The sequence below is a fragment of the Corylus avellana genome, chromosome 2 (genome assembly GCF_965113065.1).
Source record: "Corylus avellana chromosome 2, dhCorAvel1.hap1.2, whole genome shotgun sequence".
Lineage (NCBI taxonomy): Eukaryota > Viridiplantae > Streptophyta > Magnoliopsida > Fagales > Betulaceae > Corylus > Corylus avellana.
This window is the reverse complement of record NC_142491.1, coordinates 39,518,937-39,538,129: the sequence shown is the minus strand read 5'-3', so window position 1 is coordinate 39,538,129 and position 19,193 is coordinate 39,518,937. Positions and strand designations below refer to the sequence as shown.

The 19,193-nt window shown below is 34.5% G+C and overlaps 1 protein-coding gene and 2 pseudogenes across 3 annotated transcripts; 2 read left to right on the top strand and 1 right to left on the bottom strand.

The window, feature by feature from the left end:
- Window positions 1–1,349: 1,349 nt before the first annotated feature.
- On the top strand, window positions 1,350–1,918 carry LOC148587738 (uncharacterized; annotated as a pseudogene).
- Window positions 1,919–4,841: 2,923 nt separating this feature from the next.
- LOC132177067 (F-box/FBD/LRR-repeat protein At4g26340-like) lies at window positions 4,842–6,991 on the top strand (annotated as a pseudogene). Its single transcript, XR_015911585.1, has 4 exons — window positions 4,842–4,907; window positions 5,084–6,265; window positions 6,386–6,586; window positions 6,779–6,991. The product of XR_015911585.1 is annotated as an F-box/FBD/LRR-repeat protein At4g26340-like (transcript).
- Window positions 6,992–10,998: 4,007 nt separating this feature from the next.
- Window positions 10,999–13,509, bottom strand: LOC132167265 (non-specific lipid transfer protein GPI-anchored 5-like). 2 transcript variants are annotated; one of them, XM_059578177.2, is made up of 3 exons: window positions 13,178–13,509; window positions 12,946–13,038; window positions 10,999–11,353 (listed from the first exon to the last, which is right to left on the bottom strand). In XM_059578177.2, exons 1-3 carry the CDS (start codon window positions 13,497–13,499, stop codon window positions 11,196–11,198), a joined length of 573 nt encoding a protein of 190 aa, XP_059434160.2. In that variant the 5' UTR covers window positions 13,500–13,509; the 3' UTR covers window positions 10,999–11,195. The 2 variants fall into 2 exon arrangements, with proteins under 2 accessions (XP_059434160.2, XP_088369737.1); XM_088513611.1 differs by lacking the exon at window positions 12,946–13,038.
- Window positions 13,510–19,193: the final 5,684 nt, after the last annotated feature.

Here is a 19,193-nt window from a genome sequence, read left to right as displayed (position 1 = left end):
TTTTTAAAAAAGCCTGAGAGTAATTATGTAATTTTAAAGATTTTCGTCCAATTTCACGAAAATTAGTAATAGAATGTTTAAATTGAAAATGTTTGAAACATTAGGGGGGTACATTGTCAATTTTTAAACTTTGGGGTTCAAATTGAAAACTCCTGAAACTTCAGGGGGTGAAGTGAATTTTTCCAAAAAAAAAAAAAAACACACACACACACACACAACATATAAAAAAAAAAAATTAAAAAAAAAAAATCAACACAACATATAAAAGAATTCAAATAAAACATATGATATATATGATTATATGTATTATTTGTTATTATATAATCATATCAATTATAGTGATAATATTACTAAAATTAGAATGATAATATATTAATAATTCAACTGTGTTTATAAGTAACACATTGTTTAATCCAATATCAATTACTTAATTTGATATTATATGAATCACATTATCATTGTACATTAATAATATGATTAACTTAAATAAAGTATTTGAATTGTCATTGAATCATATAATTAAGTATTGATCTTATACATTAATATTATTTATTTCCATATATGTATAATTATAATTTACAATATATATAGACTTATAAGTTTATAATATACATTGAAACTAAGTCTCTAGATACTTAATTGTTATATTAGTATGAATTGGTATACTTATGAGTTATGTCATATTATATATGTATAATTTGTTATTATATAATCAAATGATTTAATGATCAATTGATCATGTGATATAATCATATAAATTATAGTGATAATATATTAATACTAAAATTGTGATTTAATTATCTTAAAAAAAATGTAATTTAATTATCAAATGATTATGTTATATATATAAATATTATTATAATTATAATTATAAAAATATATTATATAAAAAAGCGTACCGCTAGGCGGTTATAGTGGTTAGGCGATTAGCAATTAATATGGTTAAACGGTTAGCAGGCGGTTTTGACACCCCTACTTTTAAGACATTAAAACCTATGAAGAAAGTGATTTTGTTGAACCATCTTATATGAGTTTTCATAAAATTATTGCAAGCCACGTGTCATTGCAAATAGAGAGTGAGTTTGGATCTCGCAATTTTGACACGACTTGCGAACCTGATACGAAAAAATAGGTATTGAGTTTGGGCTTATCGGATTCGGGTCGTAATCGGGTCTACCCGATTAAGACCTGGTAATTTCATGTCTAGCGGGTTGACCCGCTAGACACAGTTTTATTTATTTATTTATTTTATTTTATTTTTAAGGATAAGGCAATCAGACGGCAGAGGTACTCAATATTCAATAAACCTAAAGGCTAAACCGCGCCTCTGCCACTTCTCACTGCACACCATGAACCGCAAGCTCAGATCTACCAATTCCTTCTCCACCTCCCCGAACTGGACTGAGTCGTTCCAGAAGTACCTTAAGCCCGGCGCTCTCGCCCAAACCCTCCACTCGCGAATCAGCTCCCAAACTCACTGAGTCAACTCGTCCCACTCTCTCTACGCATCGTTTTAGATCTCTCTACACCGCGCAACCCTGCCGTCGTCCTCAACTGCGAATGCCGGCAGTCAACAATAGTCGCCGGTCAACATGATCGACGGCGTGCCATGCTTTGCAGGGAGGATCTACCGGTGCCCGCAAAGGAAGAGGCTCATGGCGGCCAAGTCCATATTGTTCCTAAGCCCGAGCCCAGTCCCAGACTCGCCCAATCCAGTGGTGGACGCGTTCAATAGTGACATTCTTGTAGCGCATTGACACGGAATAGGTCCATTTTTAATTTTTTTAGTTCTTCAATTTGTCGAAATTGCAGAGGGATTCTCATGTTGTAGAGCGGTTTCTATTTGTAGTTGGTGGCACTTTGATGAACAATGTGCACAGAGAATTTCTTAGATAGAACTGAAATTAATAATAAATTCATCAAAAAAATTTCCAGTTTTGGATCTATTATTTCAGATCTTGATTTTATTCTGGTTATATTTTGAGTTCTTGAAGTTCTAATTGTTGTTTAAGGTTATATTTTGAGAATTGTTGTTTTTAATTTTATAATTTAAGGTTTTAATGGGTCATGTCGGGTCGTGTCTACCCGATTAGACCTGATTATTTTAAATGGGTAAAACAAGTTGTGTCGAGTTATTCGGTTATTTTTATGTCATAATCGTTTCAGACCCGATTACCTATTTAGCTAAACAGATCGTGTCTGTGTATAAGCTAATCGTATAATGAGTACCTGCGAATCGTAATCGGCTCGTGTCAAGTATTCATTTTCCACCCCTACTCGTGGACAGAACCACCGAACCTCGTATCATCTTAGATATACAAGTTTATTTCGTAGCTGAGATTAATATGTCACTAGAGAAAAAGTCGTGCATTCGACCTCTATTTATTAATTTACTCTTAAGTTGATGGAAAGTATTATAAGATGCATCTGGTATGGTGGAGGAGGAAGAAATGGGGCTGAAGGTCAGGTGGGCATTCCAAGGTCAGGTGGTCGATCTGTACATCCACCGTCGGCCGGCCGTCCACGCACCAGCAGCAGCAACAGCAGTGCATGGTGAGTTTCCTCTCTTCTCTGTAGAATTTAATCTGATTTATGCTTTGAGTCTTGAGATTTGGGGCTTTTCTGAAACACCAATTTTTTCTTGGAAGAAATTTGAACATGTGAGAACTAAGAAGAGAAACAGAGTCTGGAACGGCGAAACCGTGAAAGGTTTTTTTTTTTTTGGCTTGACTGCTAGAGGCGTGCGCAGTGCGTGATACTGTGAAAGAGAAAGACTGTAAGAACCCAGAGACAAAGAAGCTATCTATTCTTACTTTCTTAGATAAGGTCAAGAGTCGAGACTCTTCTAGAGTCAAAAAGAAAAATTGAAAAAGATAAGAAAAGAATAAGAAAAAAAAAAAAAAAGAAGAAAAAAATATTTGTGGTCAGTTGGGTGAAACCGTGAAAAAAAAAAAAAAAAAAAGGTGATTTGTGATGGGTGAAGTGTGTGGATGATAATTGATAAAGTAATTTTTTTTTTTTTTAGTTTTTAATGGAGGAAAGAACTCTTTTATTCTATAATGGGAAAATAGTCTTTAATTGACTGTAGAACTCTCAAGAAGATTATTTTAGAAAAAAAAAATACAAATTTAATTCTAAACAATTTAATACTTTTTCAAATAATTTTTAAGATAATTTAAGTGTTTAAATTTTAATAATCATAAAATAATTCAAAAAAAGAAAAAAAAAACAATTGCAATGAAATGTTCATACTTTTCTTTAGGGTGCTTTTAATTGACATAAATTATTTTAAGAGTTAGTGATGAAATTTATTAATGTAGTTGCATTTGAAGTATTAGTGTAGCGTGAGAATTAAGCATGCCTTTTTCACTTGAAGTAGTAAGTAAAATACAACTCCTTGACTTTAGATGGATAAAACTCCTCCAAATTAGATTGATTTTTTTAAAAATCTATTCTATTAAAGTAATTTAAAATAAGTACTCAATTTGGAAGATAACTTCTTCTTTTTATTGTGTTCTATTCTTTCTTCTTCTAATTAATTATTTGCTTTTATTGGTTTTACGACTAACTCCCTATTGTGGTTGGTTTGTTTTCAAGAAATCCTCAGAGTAACTAATTCACTGAAAATTACTCATTTTTCTTAAAGAATTGATCTTGTATGTTTGAAGGGTTATAATCTAGATTCGTTTATTTTTTGTGAAAGAAACTTTAGCCACAATGAATAAAGTTTGTTTGTAAAAGTAATTTCCCTAAAAATAGGTTAGAGATTCGAACCACGGTGATGGGAGGTGAGTTCAGTGGCTTAAAAAAAAAATTTTAAGTGCTCGACTTGCAAAATGGAAATTCTCAATCCTTTTATTATTAGCCGTCTTGTGTGTTATTGATGCCTTGATGAGGTTAAAGTCAAGTTATACAATGACTTAGTCAAACTTGAGAAAGCACAATAGTTTTTGTTTAGGTCGCTCTTGCGTAGCTTCCAACAAATAAATGCTATTATATATATATATATATATATATATATATATATATATTCATGTCAACATGCAGTGGAAGGGCAGTTGAGTGCTTTTAAATGTCAAGGGCAATTTGGTATGGTCGCTGGGTGCAGCGAATAGCAGTGAATTTTTTTTTTTTTTTAATTTTTTTCACAAAAAAGGTTGAAGGGCACACTTGTAAATATGGGTACATATTTAGGTAAAATCGTTAATTTTGATGATTCAATTAAGCGATTTCCATTAAGGTGCAGGAAATCGGGGATTCCTTGATGACCAGCCTTAAAAGGGATTCCCAAGAGAATTGGGTTGAAAAAGGAGGTTTATTTATATTTAAGTAATGGTATAATTCTTTTTGATGTAGTTTTAAAATTGTTGTTGAATTTGAGATGTGATTTGTATACTTTTGATCTATTAGTGATTTAAAAGTCACATTACATTTGAGATGATTTTAAAAAGACTTATAGTATTACTCATTTATAGTAGGAGTAATGATACAAGGAAGAGTCCACCTTAGAATTATCCTAATTGTGATGTGGCATTTAAAATAACTAATAGATTAAAATTTAATATTGATCATTTCAAATTTAATAGGGATTTTAAATGTCACGTCACATTTAAAATGACTCATGACTCTAAAAAAACTCTAATTCTCCTTATATCATTAGACTATTTATATTATATATATACACACAATTCCTACTTGTTCTTACAACTTCACAATTTGTTGTGTTGCCGTCGTGTCTGCTGTAGTCCGGCCAGCCCCTACAAGCTCTCGTCGAACACCCGACAATCCCAACGTCGTACGTTGAAGGTTGGTCTTCCTATCAATTTATTTTGTTCGTCTGCTGTAGTCCGGCCAGCCCCTACAAGCTCTCGTCGAACACCCGACAATCCCAACGTCGTACGTTGAAGGTTGGTCTTCCTATCAATTTATTTTGTTCCCAATAATAGCATCTGTTTTCTGCTCCCAATTTGTTTGTTGTCTGGTTTTTATTTTCTTTTTCAGACATAAAAACTTCTTCTTGATAGTTTTTTGTTTTTTTTTTTTTTAAATATGCTTTGTGCTAATTAGATTACTTTCTTTGTAGGAAAGTTTCATCCGTATGGAGCACAAAATCGATCGGATATCTGAATTGTCAGACCCTATTCTAGAGCACATTCTATCCTTCATTCCCACAAAACAAACCCTTCAACTTAGCATATTGTCCAAGAGATGGCAAAGGGTGTGGGCTTTATACCCCGTTCCAGACTTTGAGCAACTCCCCTTTGATACAAATTTGCGCAAGGTTCCACCCAACGAGAAAGAACAAGAAATCCAGAGAAAAAAAGAAGAGTTTATAAATTTTGTGGAGAGATCTTTACTTGCCCACTATAGGCAAAGGCTAAATCTAAACAAGTTAAGTCTTTCCATCCTGTTCGATGAATCAGATTATGCTGTTGTGAACCGTTGGATTGACTATGCAATTGAATGCAATGTAAAAGAGTTGAATCTTGACATATTGATCCGAATCCATCAAAAGTGGTATGAGTTGCCTGAGAGGGTTCTTGTAGCAAAATCAATAACTGAGTTGAATTTGGGCACGTGCAAGTTGAAGTCAATTTCCGGTGATATTAACTTATCATCTTTGAAAAAGTTGGTTTTGTCTGTTGGAGTGGAGGAGAGCCAGCTTTTCCAAACTCTAATTGATAGTTGTCGCGATATAGAAGAGATAACATTTGAATATTGTTCTGAGTTAAAAAGTATACGAGTGTCAGGTCTTCCTAAACTTAAGGCCATTGCGCTAATACAAAATTATGAACTTGAGAGTATAGAGATTGAAGCATCCAATCTTGAATCTTTAGTTTTCGACCTTACGAGACTACCATGCCAAATAAACCTAGGCCCGTGCGAAAATTTGAAGAAGTTAGTATTAGATTCATGCGGCATTACTGACAATTGGTTGCATGATGTTCTTTCTAAACATCAACTCATTGAGCACTTGGACTTAGCAGATTGCTCTATTTTGAAAAGAATTAAGATTTCAAGTCATCGCATGAAGAGTTTGACCTTTATTAATTGTGCCAAGCTAGTTAAAGTTGATATTGTTACTCCTAATTTACATAGACTCAAGTATGAGGGTAAGGTTATTTCCTTTTCTTTGAATTCTTCAAGTCTATCAGAAGTTATTCTCTTCTTTTCGGAAGAGACTGCATTGGATGCTGAAAGGATTGAATTCCTTTCAAAGTTAAATCAACCGAAATTGTTGACTTGGACTCTTTTCGAAGACGAGGTATTCTAGTTTATTTTATTATATTCTTTTTATTTGTTTCCTATTCTATGTTACTCTGTACATCATTTATAGCATATATTATATAAAAATCTAACACATGTTTTTATTTACTTTGTGAAGGCTCTGAAAATTGCAAAAAGATTGAGAAAAACCGTACCATGCCCATTATATAATGTTAAGGAATTGAAGCTAATCGTAAATTCTATACCTACAAGAGAAATCCACGAAGTTGTGGATGTGTTGTTGTGGATTTGTCCTCTTCTAGATATTCTTTTTATAGAATGGCAGTACCAAGGGACACTTAATAAGATATCTTTCAAGGTATTGCATATGTTCATATATAATGCCTTCTTTCAACATTATTTTCAGTTTCTTTTGGACAATTGACATTTCTACTCTAAGTTTTTAACACCAGTCTTTTTTTTTTTTTTTGGTCCTTTTTGGCCTAAAGTAGATTGATGCCTTATTTCTAACATTTTTGATAATGCTCCTAATTATGTGCTTATATTTCAGTTCTCATACGGAAATCCTACTTATAAATTGAAAAATCCTAGCTGTTGCAAACGTCTTCCGATTCTCTGTTGGCGGCATTGCCTAAAGACTGTCAAGATTGCAAATTCTAAAGGATTGGCAGAAGAAGAAACTCTAAAGAAGTATTTTTTCGAGAATGCAAAAATATTAGAGAGCTTCCAATATTTATAAGGATTCGCATTGCCTAAAGTTTGATGAATCTAGAGAATATGCATATGAAAAGATTTTTAAAAGAATATCCTTTAGAGAATACATAGTTCTTTGTATTTCTCTCACGGTATTATGACTTTTGAATTGTTTAATAAAATTGTTTGACTTGATTCTACTAATGTTTATTAATTAATTTGGCCGGCATATATATGCATATATACTCAAGTCCAGCCACCCCCAAAAGCCCCCCCCCCCCCCCCCCCCCCCCCAAAAAAAAAAAAAAAACTCATTCATAGAATGGGATTTGGGCTTTTGGGGGTGGCCGGACCACCCCTAGGCCCTTGTGAGTGGTCCGGCCATCCCTTAAAGCCCAAAAAAAGAATAAAAAAAATCCATTCACGAAATGGGTTTCGGGTTTTTGGGGCCTTGGGGGTGGTCCGGCCACCCCCAAAAAAAAAAAAAAATCACAAAATGGGTTTTGGGCTTTTTGGCCATGGGGGTGGTCGAACCACCCCCAGACCGGTCATGGAGCCACCCCGAATTTCTTCTTTTTTTTTTTTTTTCTTTTTTCTAAGAAAAAAAAAAGATTAATGCCCAAAACGACGTCATTTTGAGCTGAATAGGTGTTGTAGTTTTGGGACCCAAGGCGGTGTAGTTTTCAAGTGAGGGTATAATGAGGATAAAAAGTCAAACCGTTTAAGTTTAACGTTGAAAACTAACAAAGAGGTCCAAAGGGATAGAAATTGAAAGTTCAGTGGTCCAAAGTGAAAAATTTGAAAGTTTAAGAGGTTGTTGACAAATCGACTGAAAATTCGGAGGGGGAAACAAATCATTGTTTCCTTCAAAAGCCTTGAAACTTGAAAGGATTTCATATCGTTGTAAGTCCAGTGGCTCAAAAAGAAAGAAAAAATCATTGCATTTTCTTTTCATAATTTTTCTCACTTCAACTCATAAGAGATTTTTAAAACTTCATAATATTTTTATATTTTTATTCAGAATCGTGTCATTTTAAACTAAATCATTTGTTAAGGTAAAAAGTTAATATGAACTCGAAATTTTCTACTATAATTTGTGAAAACTAACCTTGATTAGTTTTTCCGACTTCAGCTTTTAATGAAGTCTTTTGTTTTGGTAATGATGTATTCATTCATAATAATAATAAGGGGGTGGCAGAGCCACCCCTGGACGGTCTGGGGGTGGCCGGACCACCCCCTTGGCCATGGGGGTGGTCCGGCCACCCCCAAAAGGGTAAAAAAAAAAAAAAAAAAAAAACGGGGGGGGGGGGCGGGGGGGTGCATATGGGGTGGCCGGACCACCCCCAAGGGGCTGGGGGTGGTTTCGGCCACCCCATACGGCCGGTATGGGGTGGCCGAAACCACCCCAGCCCCTTGGGGGTGGTCCGGCCACCCCCAAAAACACCCCATCCCTTTTTTTTTTTTTTTTTTTTTTGGGGGCCAAGGGGGTGGCCGGACCACCCCCTTGGCCATGGGGGTGGCTCGACCACCCCCAGATCGGCCAGGGGGTGGCTGTAGCCACCCCCGTTTTTTTTTTTTTTTTTTTTTTTTTATATATATATATATATTTTACTTTTTTTAATTAAAAAAAAAATTATGCTTAAAACGACGTCGTTTTGGGCTGGATATGTGTTGTGATTTTAGGACACAAAACGACATAGTTTTGAGGAAGGGTAAAATGGGTATAAAACATCCAAAACGACGTAGTTTAATATTAAAGAGGTCCAAAGTGAGAGAAAACCAAAGTTCAGGGGGTCTAAGTGAGAGCTTTGGAAATTCAGGGGGGTCTTTTCAAATCGGCTGAAACTTCAGGGGGGTTTTCTGAAGTTTCCCCTAATAATAATTAATAAAATCATAAACAAACAAAGGAACCAAAAGCCTGCCAAGCGAAAACAGGTAACTCTTTAAATTAGGAGTTCATCAAGAGTTTATAACAAAACAAAAAAAAAAGGTTAAATTCACTATACCCCTAAAGTTTCACAAGTTTTTCAATTCGAACTTCAATATTTAAAAATTGGCAATGTCCTCTAATGTATCAAAAATAGTTTCAGGGGTTTTTCAATTCGAATCTCAATATTTAAAAATTGGCAACATAATGTATTAAAAAAATTTAATTCAGACCCTCTGTTACCAATTTTCATCTAATTGGACGGAAATCATCCTACGTACGTCTCACGTGGAATTTTGATTCCCTCTATTCCAATTTTGCCTTCATTAAAACCTGTGAAATTACGTAATTGCTCTCAATTTCATAGGTTTTAATGAGGGTAATTACGTAATTTCATAGGTTTTAATGAGGATAAAATTGGAATAGAGGGCATAAAAAAAGCCTACGTTAGACACATGTGGGATGATTTCCATCCAATTATACGAAAATTAATAACGGAATGTCTGAATTGAAAATTTTTAAAACATCAGGGGATACATTGCCAATTTTTAAATATTGGGGTTAGAAATGAAAAACCCCTGAAATTTCATAAGGGTAAAGTGAATTTTCCAAAAAAAACTTCAAATATCATAAAAATATAAAAAATAATTTCAACTGTTACCAAACTTTCATATAACCCATGTAAATAATTCACTAGACAGCCTCAGTAAACAAAATAAAACATAAACCAAGCAGATAATTCACTAGACAGCCTCAGTAAAGAATGTAAATAAGTTCTCAACTACAGTTGTGAAGCCATGCTGCAGACAAATCGGGATCTTCAAACACAGCATAAAGTTTTGCCACATTGTTTCAGTACCCTCAACCGTGTTTGACACCGGATCTCAACCAAACCCTGTCTAAGGCTCTAGGAGTTCTTTAAATTCTGTATAGGTGGTTCTCAATCGTTTGAGCTTGTCTTTACACCGCACTCCAGTGTACTTAAACCCAACCATGTTAGAAAATTCGGACCGCACTCCAGTGTACTTAAACCCAACCATGTTAGAAAATTCGGACGTGCCCCTGGCAATTTCGCCGCGGTTCAACATGGACAACAAATATTCTACGAAGATGGTCTCAATATGTGGTGGCCATTGGGCATCCGTGTTCGACATCTAATTTAGCATAAAGACAAAATGACAATATAAATAAATCGATTTATTTCACAAACAACCTAATATACCCAATATTAACGGCAACAATTGTCCATACTCCAAAACAGTGATCAAACATTGCTTTGTTGTTGACATATATTAATTGGTGGGTGAAAGAAATGAAAGTACGAAATACAATCAAACAAGGTATCATATGCGGGCCTAAGAAGACCAACATTCAAATTAGAATGGTGGATAATAATTTGTAAGTACTTTTGAATTGTAATAGGAAGATGAGTAATAATTTTATGTAATATACAAAGAGCATATGGGAGGAAAGATATATATAGAAACCCAACGTCTTAATAATTGAAAATAATATTAAAATTATAAAACAGAAGACAAGTAAATCAATCTTGAAATTAGGGTTGCAACAAAATAAGAACACATATAAATGAAACGAATTCGTTTAGCTTATTTCATGTTGCACTTGTCTAAGAAAATACTTGGGAAAATTACTCCAAGAGTAAATAAAGGTATGTTTATGGGAAAAAACATGAGAGAAATTACACTTATCTCTCAATCTACCACACAATTTGTAATGTTCTTACTAATTTTTAATTGATTCATTTACCAAACTGGATTATTATTGGATATGTAATGTCCCCATTCCGTTACAAAAAATGACAAAAATATCAAGAGAACAAGAGAATATTTTTATGTATCAATGGCCTCAACCAACTTTCTCAAAAACCCATTTCAAATAAGACCACCCACTTCTCATATTCATTGTACTACTATTCTACATAGCAACATATGAAAATCGGGCAATTAAATGGCACAACTCAATAGTTTTTTGACACGGCACACACGCCAAGAATAGATCGTAAAAAATGGCGGTTATTTAAGCAGTCCAATGAATGAGTCTATTGTGACAACAAGAAAATTTGGTAACCTCAATAGAAAAGATAACACGAATAATGACCGGCCGGAGTCACCATTTAAGAGATTAATTAGTAAAGTATAGAAACTTTGAGAAATATATTGTATTTAACAGGATTACACATAAGGTGTAAGCTCTGTTCTTCAGGTATCAAAAGTATGCAGAAGAGTAATACATATATAGTATTAAGTAAACACACACAAACTTTATATAAGAGATTACATTAATAGAGCAAGTATTGCTAGCACACAAGACCTCCATTAATGGCGGTTCATGCTCCATGAAATCCCAGAAAGAACTCCAAAGTTGCTGCAACTGTTGAACAATATGCAGATATGAAGATCAATGGGAGGATGAGCTGAAGGGGTGTCTCCATGATAGCACCATTGGAAGCCACCTCCCCTGTCGTTGGAACTGTTTTAGATCCTCCTACATCCATTCACATTTGAACTCAAATGATAATTACAATATCATGTTAAATTATTAATTATCTTAAAAGTTAATCATCTAAAAAAAAAATTTTTTGTTTGATTCCATATTAAATTACCAATTATTTAAAAAATTTAAGCTAATATAAATAATAAATTTAATTATTTAATTAATACTTTAACAATCATTAAACAACTTCACATCTTTAATACCGGAGACAATTCACTCACAATTTGCATAGTGATGCATCTATTTGAAGGTAGCAGTTTAAACATCTATGTAATTAATAAGTTCTTTCGTGGCTATTGCTAAGCGTTTGTATAAATGCCAAAGTTCGGATACTCAAATTGAAAGAAATAAATTATGAACTTAATTCTGATTTTTATTGGAACTTATTTCGACTGCTCAAGAATTTGGAGAACTTTTCTCACAAAAGGATGGGCAAGTAAATGTTAATTTCGAAACTGATTTTTTTTTTTTTTTTTTTTTAACTGGACTTGGAGGATTTTGAAAAGAACAGTTGGAATTCAGTGCAAACTTCAGCAAAGCCCTTGGGAATCAGTCTTGGTGATATGGATTACCGCATGTCCATAGAGGCCCACTACGGTACTACCCTTTGGGGCCTTTTGCCCTTGAAGGCTCATATACCCTCAAGACTGATGAAACGCCTGACAGTATGGATTTTTGGTCCACTTAGGTGTGCGTTTAAGGAGCTTAAAAGTGCGTTTAACATTCAAAAAATTTGTTTGAAAAAAAAAAACACCAATTTGGTAAAAAAAAATTGAAAGCGCTTTTAAGTGTTTAAAAATAGCCAAAACACACTTTTGGCAAAAACTTAAAAATGAAACTTTTGTCAAAAAAATATTTTTTAATTTAAAAACTTTATTTCTCAAATGTAATCCGAAACATGCTCTTCGTTAAGAAGACTATCGATTGCCTAAATTTCGACCTACGGACAGCCCCATGAGAGGTATTAGCCGACGGTCTCCCCTCAAGTGAGCTCCATAGTCGTTGGCGCCCTAAGGACCCTTGAATCAACATACTTCAATTCCTGGAAAACATTGTTGGTCCTCGGACCATTGATTGTTCACGAGACAGACTTATGATAGGAAGGTCATAGAAGGAAAGGATTCTACCCATCAATGGCCTTGCCTAGTTGGGTTAGGTTTGATCAAACCCAAAAGGAAAGTTGTTCATGAGAATTATTGACCTTCCATATTGAGCCCTAGACCTCCAATGGTTGCCATCCTAAACCTACTCGTCTAATCAGTGGCAAACTTATAAAAAAGGTATCGGACATTCGGACCCAAGTTTGCACTCTCTTCATCTCCATCCTTCTGCTTTCTATTATCTCAAAGATTATCTTAGTGACTTGGGTTGTAGTATTTACCGCCGACATTTTTCAATAAATCATTCACGCTTATTTTTTGCTTGTCTTTACATGTATTGTTGGTCGGATAATCAAAGTGCAGTCAATTATATCAACAATAATATTTATTATTTAGTAACCTCTAGTTTAATTGGAGTTGGCCTTTTGTGATCTATCATTGGTTTTTAGAACGATTTGTTGAATATCTCATATTGACAAGTACCTGATGTCGATGAGCTAGTTGGAGAGTCACCAAGTAAACCTTCAGGTGAACCAACTGGGGAATAGACGGAGGATGATGCCGGTCCATTAGCAGCTGCCTCCAAATTGAAGTTAAGCAACAAATGTTTAGCCAATAAAAACTATTTTTATTTTCATTGTCACATAATTAAGTTGTATTTACGCACATTAAAAAATAAATAAATAAATTTATTGTTACATCATTTCAATTTTACCATTGCACTGGCTGACGGGAGGAGTTTGCACGTTGCAAGCACTTGGGAGCGCAAGAGCAAGCGTCTGGTTGATTGTAACACCCAATGCAGCACCGCCACCGCCATTAAGCGCAGTGCAAAGGCATTGTGGCTGTAATTGCACAACACTAGTGAGCTTTGAGCAGCAGGAGGATGACGGGGTTGAGGAGCTCCCAGAGACATAGCTAAGGCACGGAGCCATGCCAATGAGCACACTGGTGCAGCCTGATTGAGCCGCAGCTCTTGCCCAAAACAAGCTGACTAGGACTACGGCTAGAGCCATGCCAATCCCTCTTAAGGCCATGGAACGTAGCTTAGAGTTGATTCAGTGCAGTGCAGTGCAGTGCAGGGGAATGATTTATAAGGAAAGGCCAAAAGGTTTGGTTTGTATTTTTGGGAGGCCAGCATTTCTAGTTATGGTGTATTTGGTGAACTAAACTGGGTGTATGAGGTAAGACTTTCCATTATCATCAAAATAAAGCCATACGTGTCCTTTTAAGACGTTAAAACCTATGTACAAAGTGATTTTTCATAAAATTATTGCAAGCCACGTGTCCATGCAAACAGAGGGTGAGTTTGGATCTCTCATGGACAGAACCAATCAGGTTACCTAATCACCAAACCTCATATCATCTTAGATATGCAAGTTTATTTCACAGCATTGATTTACTCTGTTTCAGATTTTTTTTTTTTTTTTTGACAAAGCTTGTAGCATTTCATTCTCATTAATCAAAAACTCGTCACATGGACAGAGCAGTTTGCTCTGTTTCAGTTAAATAGTAAGTTGATGAAAAATATTAAAATATTAATAAACATGTTCTTCAATATTAATTAAGTTGATGAAAATTTGGTGCCATTTGGCCCATTTCCTCCTGTGTTGCTGTTGCAGTTGAAGAAAATTATGAAGGCTAGGCTTGGAGGGTAGCTTTTGGGTAGACAGAAATTTTAGGTGTACGACTTTTTTGTATGGGAATTGGAATCCTGTACAAGTTTTGAGGATAATAAAGCCTGCCCTTCAATGTGGTATACAGTCCGGTTGCCAAATCATAGAAATCTTCTCAACTCCTTGCAGGCGCCAGGCTTCCATTTAGGACCATTAGCCTATTATATTTTGAACGAAGAAAAAACAATTTCAAATTAATTTAATAAATTACCGTCTTCTAATAATTAAGAGACCACAAATTAATTATATATATATATTCTTTTCCTTTGTTTTTTTAATAAGTGAGAAAAATTGAAAAATACAATACAGGAGGACGTTCAAGTAGGGAGGATAAGGTAGAGAGATTCATGAGTGATAAATCTGACTTCCAATTTCGAAACAAAGATGTGAAATAGAGGCGATGAAGGAGAGAGATTCATTTGGATGCAGGAAAGAGGAGGAATGAGAGAAGGGAGAAGTGAAGGTTCAACAAGAGCTATAATGACATAAATTTTTTACAAATCCGCCTCTAAAAATAAAAATGATGTATATTTTAAGCTATTAAAAAAGCATATAAGAAGTACATTAAAAAACATGTATTTATCACATTGTATATGTTAAGCAACATATGTCACTTTTGAAAGTTGGTTTGTAAAAAATTTGTATCTAAAGAAAAAAGACATGAATTTTCGACAAACTGATGAATACAATCCTATGATATTAAAACTCTTCACTAACCCTTCATTAGTTACTTATATAGGAAGAAACATATCTTAGTAGGTTGATGATCTAATTCAAGATATGGTTAATAGCTCAGATCCTAATAATTTTATGTGCTGAATTAGGGGCAGAATTTTATTTTTTTTTCAACAAGAGGGAAGGTGGGCTGATAACTAGAGGCTGAAATGGCATGGTTTGATTGACCTATGAATTGGATATAGACTTATAGTTATTTTATTATGTCAATCGTATGCTTCGATTAAAATCCTTTGATCTGGTGAGTGCTGAATACTCTTCGTCAATAATCAATTTCAACTAAAGTTTAGAATTACAAGAAGTAATTAAAACAAATAAATATTAAAACCCATTAACGTTGTATTTCAATTTCTAAACATATAAAAGGATTCCAACCATCTCAATTTCAATTACCTAAAATAGAATAACAGTGATTCCGACGTAAATGCATTAGAAATAAGCGCTATAGGCTTTAATTATTATTATTATTATTTGATCATTCTCGTTTTACTAAATAATCTGATCCCACATCTTCATATTGAATCCCCACAAATCCACCATCGGATCATGAAAAGTTGAAATACACAAGTCAAAAATTGATAAAGAGCAAGTCGACTTTTGCATGCTTTATACAAACATTTGATTTTCTCCAATAAATCAAGTTTGTAATAAAAAATTTGCATCGTAAAACTTTCGACCTAGATTGCTATAAAACTATAAGATATTTATACATACATGAACAAATGTTATTTGCATTGCAATCATTTTGTTGTGATTAAGTGAAACACATTTATTGTTTTTGTTGGATCATGTAAATTGTAATACACATTTTTTAAGACTGCCACTTATCAACCATCTTCTGTTCCAGCTAGAGTTAGAGCGTATAAGCTCAATCGAACTTGGAAAACACAAACCAAGTAAAATAGAATAAAAGTGATTCCGACGTAAATGCATTGAAAATAAGCGCTATAGGCTTTAATTATTGTTATTTTTTGATAATTCTCGTTTCAATAAATAACCTGATTCCACATCTTCATGCTGAATCCCAACAAATCCATTGTCGGATCATAAAAAATTGAAATACACAAGTCAAAAATTTTATAAGTTTTATACAAACTGATGCGAACCCACTAGTAACAAAGTAGTAGATTCATAAAGGAAACTAGACCTTTTGACAAACACAATGTTTGAATATAATTTTCTCAAGCGTCCTTCTTCATTAATCATCTTCCCTTTAAATAGAGGAGCGATACTGATTGGTTACAAATAGAATTAATAATCCAAATAAAACTCTTCAATCATCTAAGTACTTGACTGACTAGAATTATGACGGACTATTAACTCCAACTAAGACTCTAACTCTATAAGAAACAAATCTGACTCAACTGGGACTTGGACTACTACTCCGTATGGAAATAAAATTCCTTTTTGGACTCTATTAGGGTGATGAAAACACATCACAAACATTTGATTTCCTCCAATAAATCAAGTTTGTAATAAAAAATTTGCATTGTAAAACTTTTGACCTAGATTGCTGTAAAAGTTTCGACCTAGATTACTATAAAACTAGAAGATATTTATACATATATGAACAAATGTTATTTGCATTGCAATCATTTTGTTGTGATAAAGTGAAACACATTTATTGTTTTTGTTGCATCATGTCATACACATTTTGGAAGATTGCCAAAATTGGTGAACTTCACAAATTACAATAAACTCATAATCACACGAATTAAAAAAAATGGTTAAATACTAAATACCCTCCGGGGGTTTATAACTTTATTTTTTTTCACTTAGGGTTTGATTTTTATCACAGGAGGTCTATGTGGTTTTGATAATAGACCAAATTAGTCCTTCTGTCAGTTGACCGTTAGTTGACTTAATGAAATTTCACGTGAACCAATCAGATGTTGACACGTGGCATATACTTAATTTTTTTTTTTAAAAAAAAAAAAAAAAAAAAGGAAAGGAAAAAAAAATGGGGGTGGCTCGACCACCCCCTTGGCTCCATGGGGGTGGCCGAGCCACTCCCAGTACCCATTGGGGGTGGTTTTGGCCACCCCCTTGGGCACCCAAGGGGTGGCTCGGCCACCCCCATGGAGCCAAGGGGGTGACCGACCCACCCCCATCCGGCCAGATGGGGGTGGCCAAGCCACCCCATGGCCAAAGGGGGTGGCTCGGCCACCCCCAAATGGCCAAGAGCCGCCCTCAATTTTTTTTCCTTTTCTTTTTTTTCCTTTTTTTTTTAACATTTTTTAAAAATTTAAAAAAAAAATTAAGTAAGTGCCACGTGTCAACATCTGATTAGTCAATGTGAAATTCCGTTAAGTCAACTAACGGAGGACTAATTTGGTCTATTATCAAAACCACAGGGACCTTCTGTAATAAAAATCAAACCTTAGGGGGAAAAAAAATAAAGTTGTGAAACCCCATGAGGTATTTAGTATTTAACCCTTAAAAAAATGGTTAAATATCTTATTCATCTTCGTGGTTTAACTTCTTTATTTTTTGACCCCTAGAGTTTACTTTTTATCATATGAGGTCTCTCTGGTTTGCCTAAGATGGATATGGTCCTTCCGTCAAAATTTCGTCCAAAATATGACGAAATGTCATGTCAGCACCAATCACGGTTTGACTTGCGTCCCATATAATTAATTTTTTTTATAAAAAAAATAAATACATTAAAAAATTATATTTAATTAAATTTAGAAAAAAAAAAAAAAAAAAAAAATTGCGCCGGAGATTGTGTATCAAACCCTCCTTCACGGTTGATGGAGGGTTTAACTATCTTTTTAGGATTCATTTATGCGAAACTCAGCAAAAGGTAGTGAAAGAGAACCAACGGGTTTTTGACATATTCATCCATAATCAGACGACAGAGGTAGCAGCTAATGTGATTCAGTGGAGCGGTGGGACCAGAATTCCTGTATACAGAGAGTATGTTGTATTGGTCTCAAGTGGAAACAACGGTAAACAAGATTTATGGCTCGCTTATGTTACCACATCCCTCCCGTATATGCCAGTGCGATCTTGAACGGTGTGGAAATATTTAAGACTTTTATAAGTTAAACCGAACAGACGGTAGTCTTGCTGGGCTCAACCCAGACCCGGTTCCTATTACCTCTTGGTCCTCTGGATTAATTGTGACTCCTCCATATTTCACTATACAGGCGTGTAGAAATTTATGAGCATTGATAATGTAGAATGCCAAGACCAAATTCATGTAGCTAACCTAATTTTTTGATATAGATACTAAAGAAACACACGTATAAATTGAAAAATAATCACAATGCAAGAGATCTGCTTTGTTGTTGACAGGCCAATAGGTGGTATTGACCAGATTCTGTTCTTCTTAATACGCAAAAAATCAAGATACATACATATAACACCAGGAACACAACAAACAACTCAAGACCATTTTTGGAGCTTGCAATAGGGATTGATCAAAATGGCTGCCAAGTGGGTATCTCCTCCCACATGCTACCCAAATTAAATCACCCAAATCAACCTCGCTAATAATGTCACTTCCTATCAAAGCTGAAGAATTCACAACTAATGTTTTTGCCACAGAGCTACTGCTATTCAAATGCTTTTAACCTACACAACCAACTTCCCCTTCCTCTTCCTTTTCAACAATTAGATAAAACTTTGAGTTCTTGAACCTAGAATCCCCCTCCTCACTCTTTTTAACAAATCTCACATCTTCTACTTCCATTTTATTATTGTCTGGCTTCTAAGCTTAAATCCTTTTTGTTCAATTTTGGTTCCCCACTCTACCATATAGCAATAAGTTAACGAAGTCATACAACCTCAAAGGCAGTATCTGAACCCACCAATGTGATGATTTCAACAATGGAATCATATATGGATAAAGGTCATAAGACATGCCCTAGCAAATTATGATTTAGCTGCCAATACCAAGTTAGTGTAGCTAAGTTCTCTGTTGAAAAAAATAAATTGTAAAATAATCACAATGCAAGAGACCTGACTTGTTGATAAGCAGCAAAAATTCCAATAAATAGTATAGCTCGTATATTTTTTGCCACACGGACCAGGCAGAAGAGCATATCTACTTAATGTCATGACAGATTGCCACGTTGTTTGAGAATGGATGAATATATTCATAACTTAGAATAGCAAAATTGAATTCCTGCAGCTAATGTACATAATGATAGACGCAGCTTAATAACAAAAACCCATTGACAGGCGGCAGGCCAATAAATAGTATAGCTCATATATTTTTGCCACACACAGCTTAATAAAAGGAATTCAAATATTATTTGCGCTTAATAACAGGAATTTAAATAGACTTCAAATAATCACAATGCTAGAGCAATC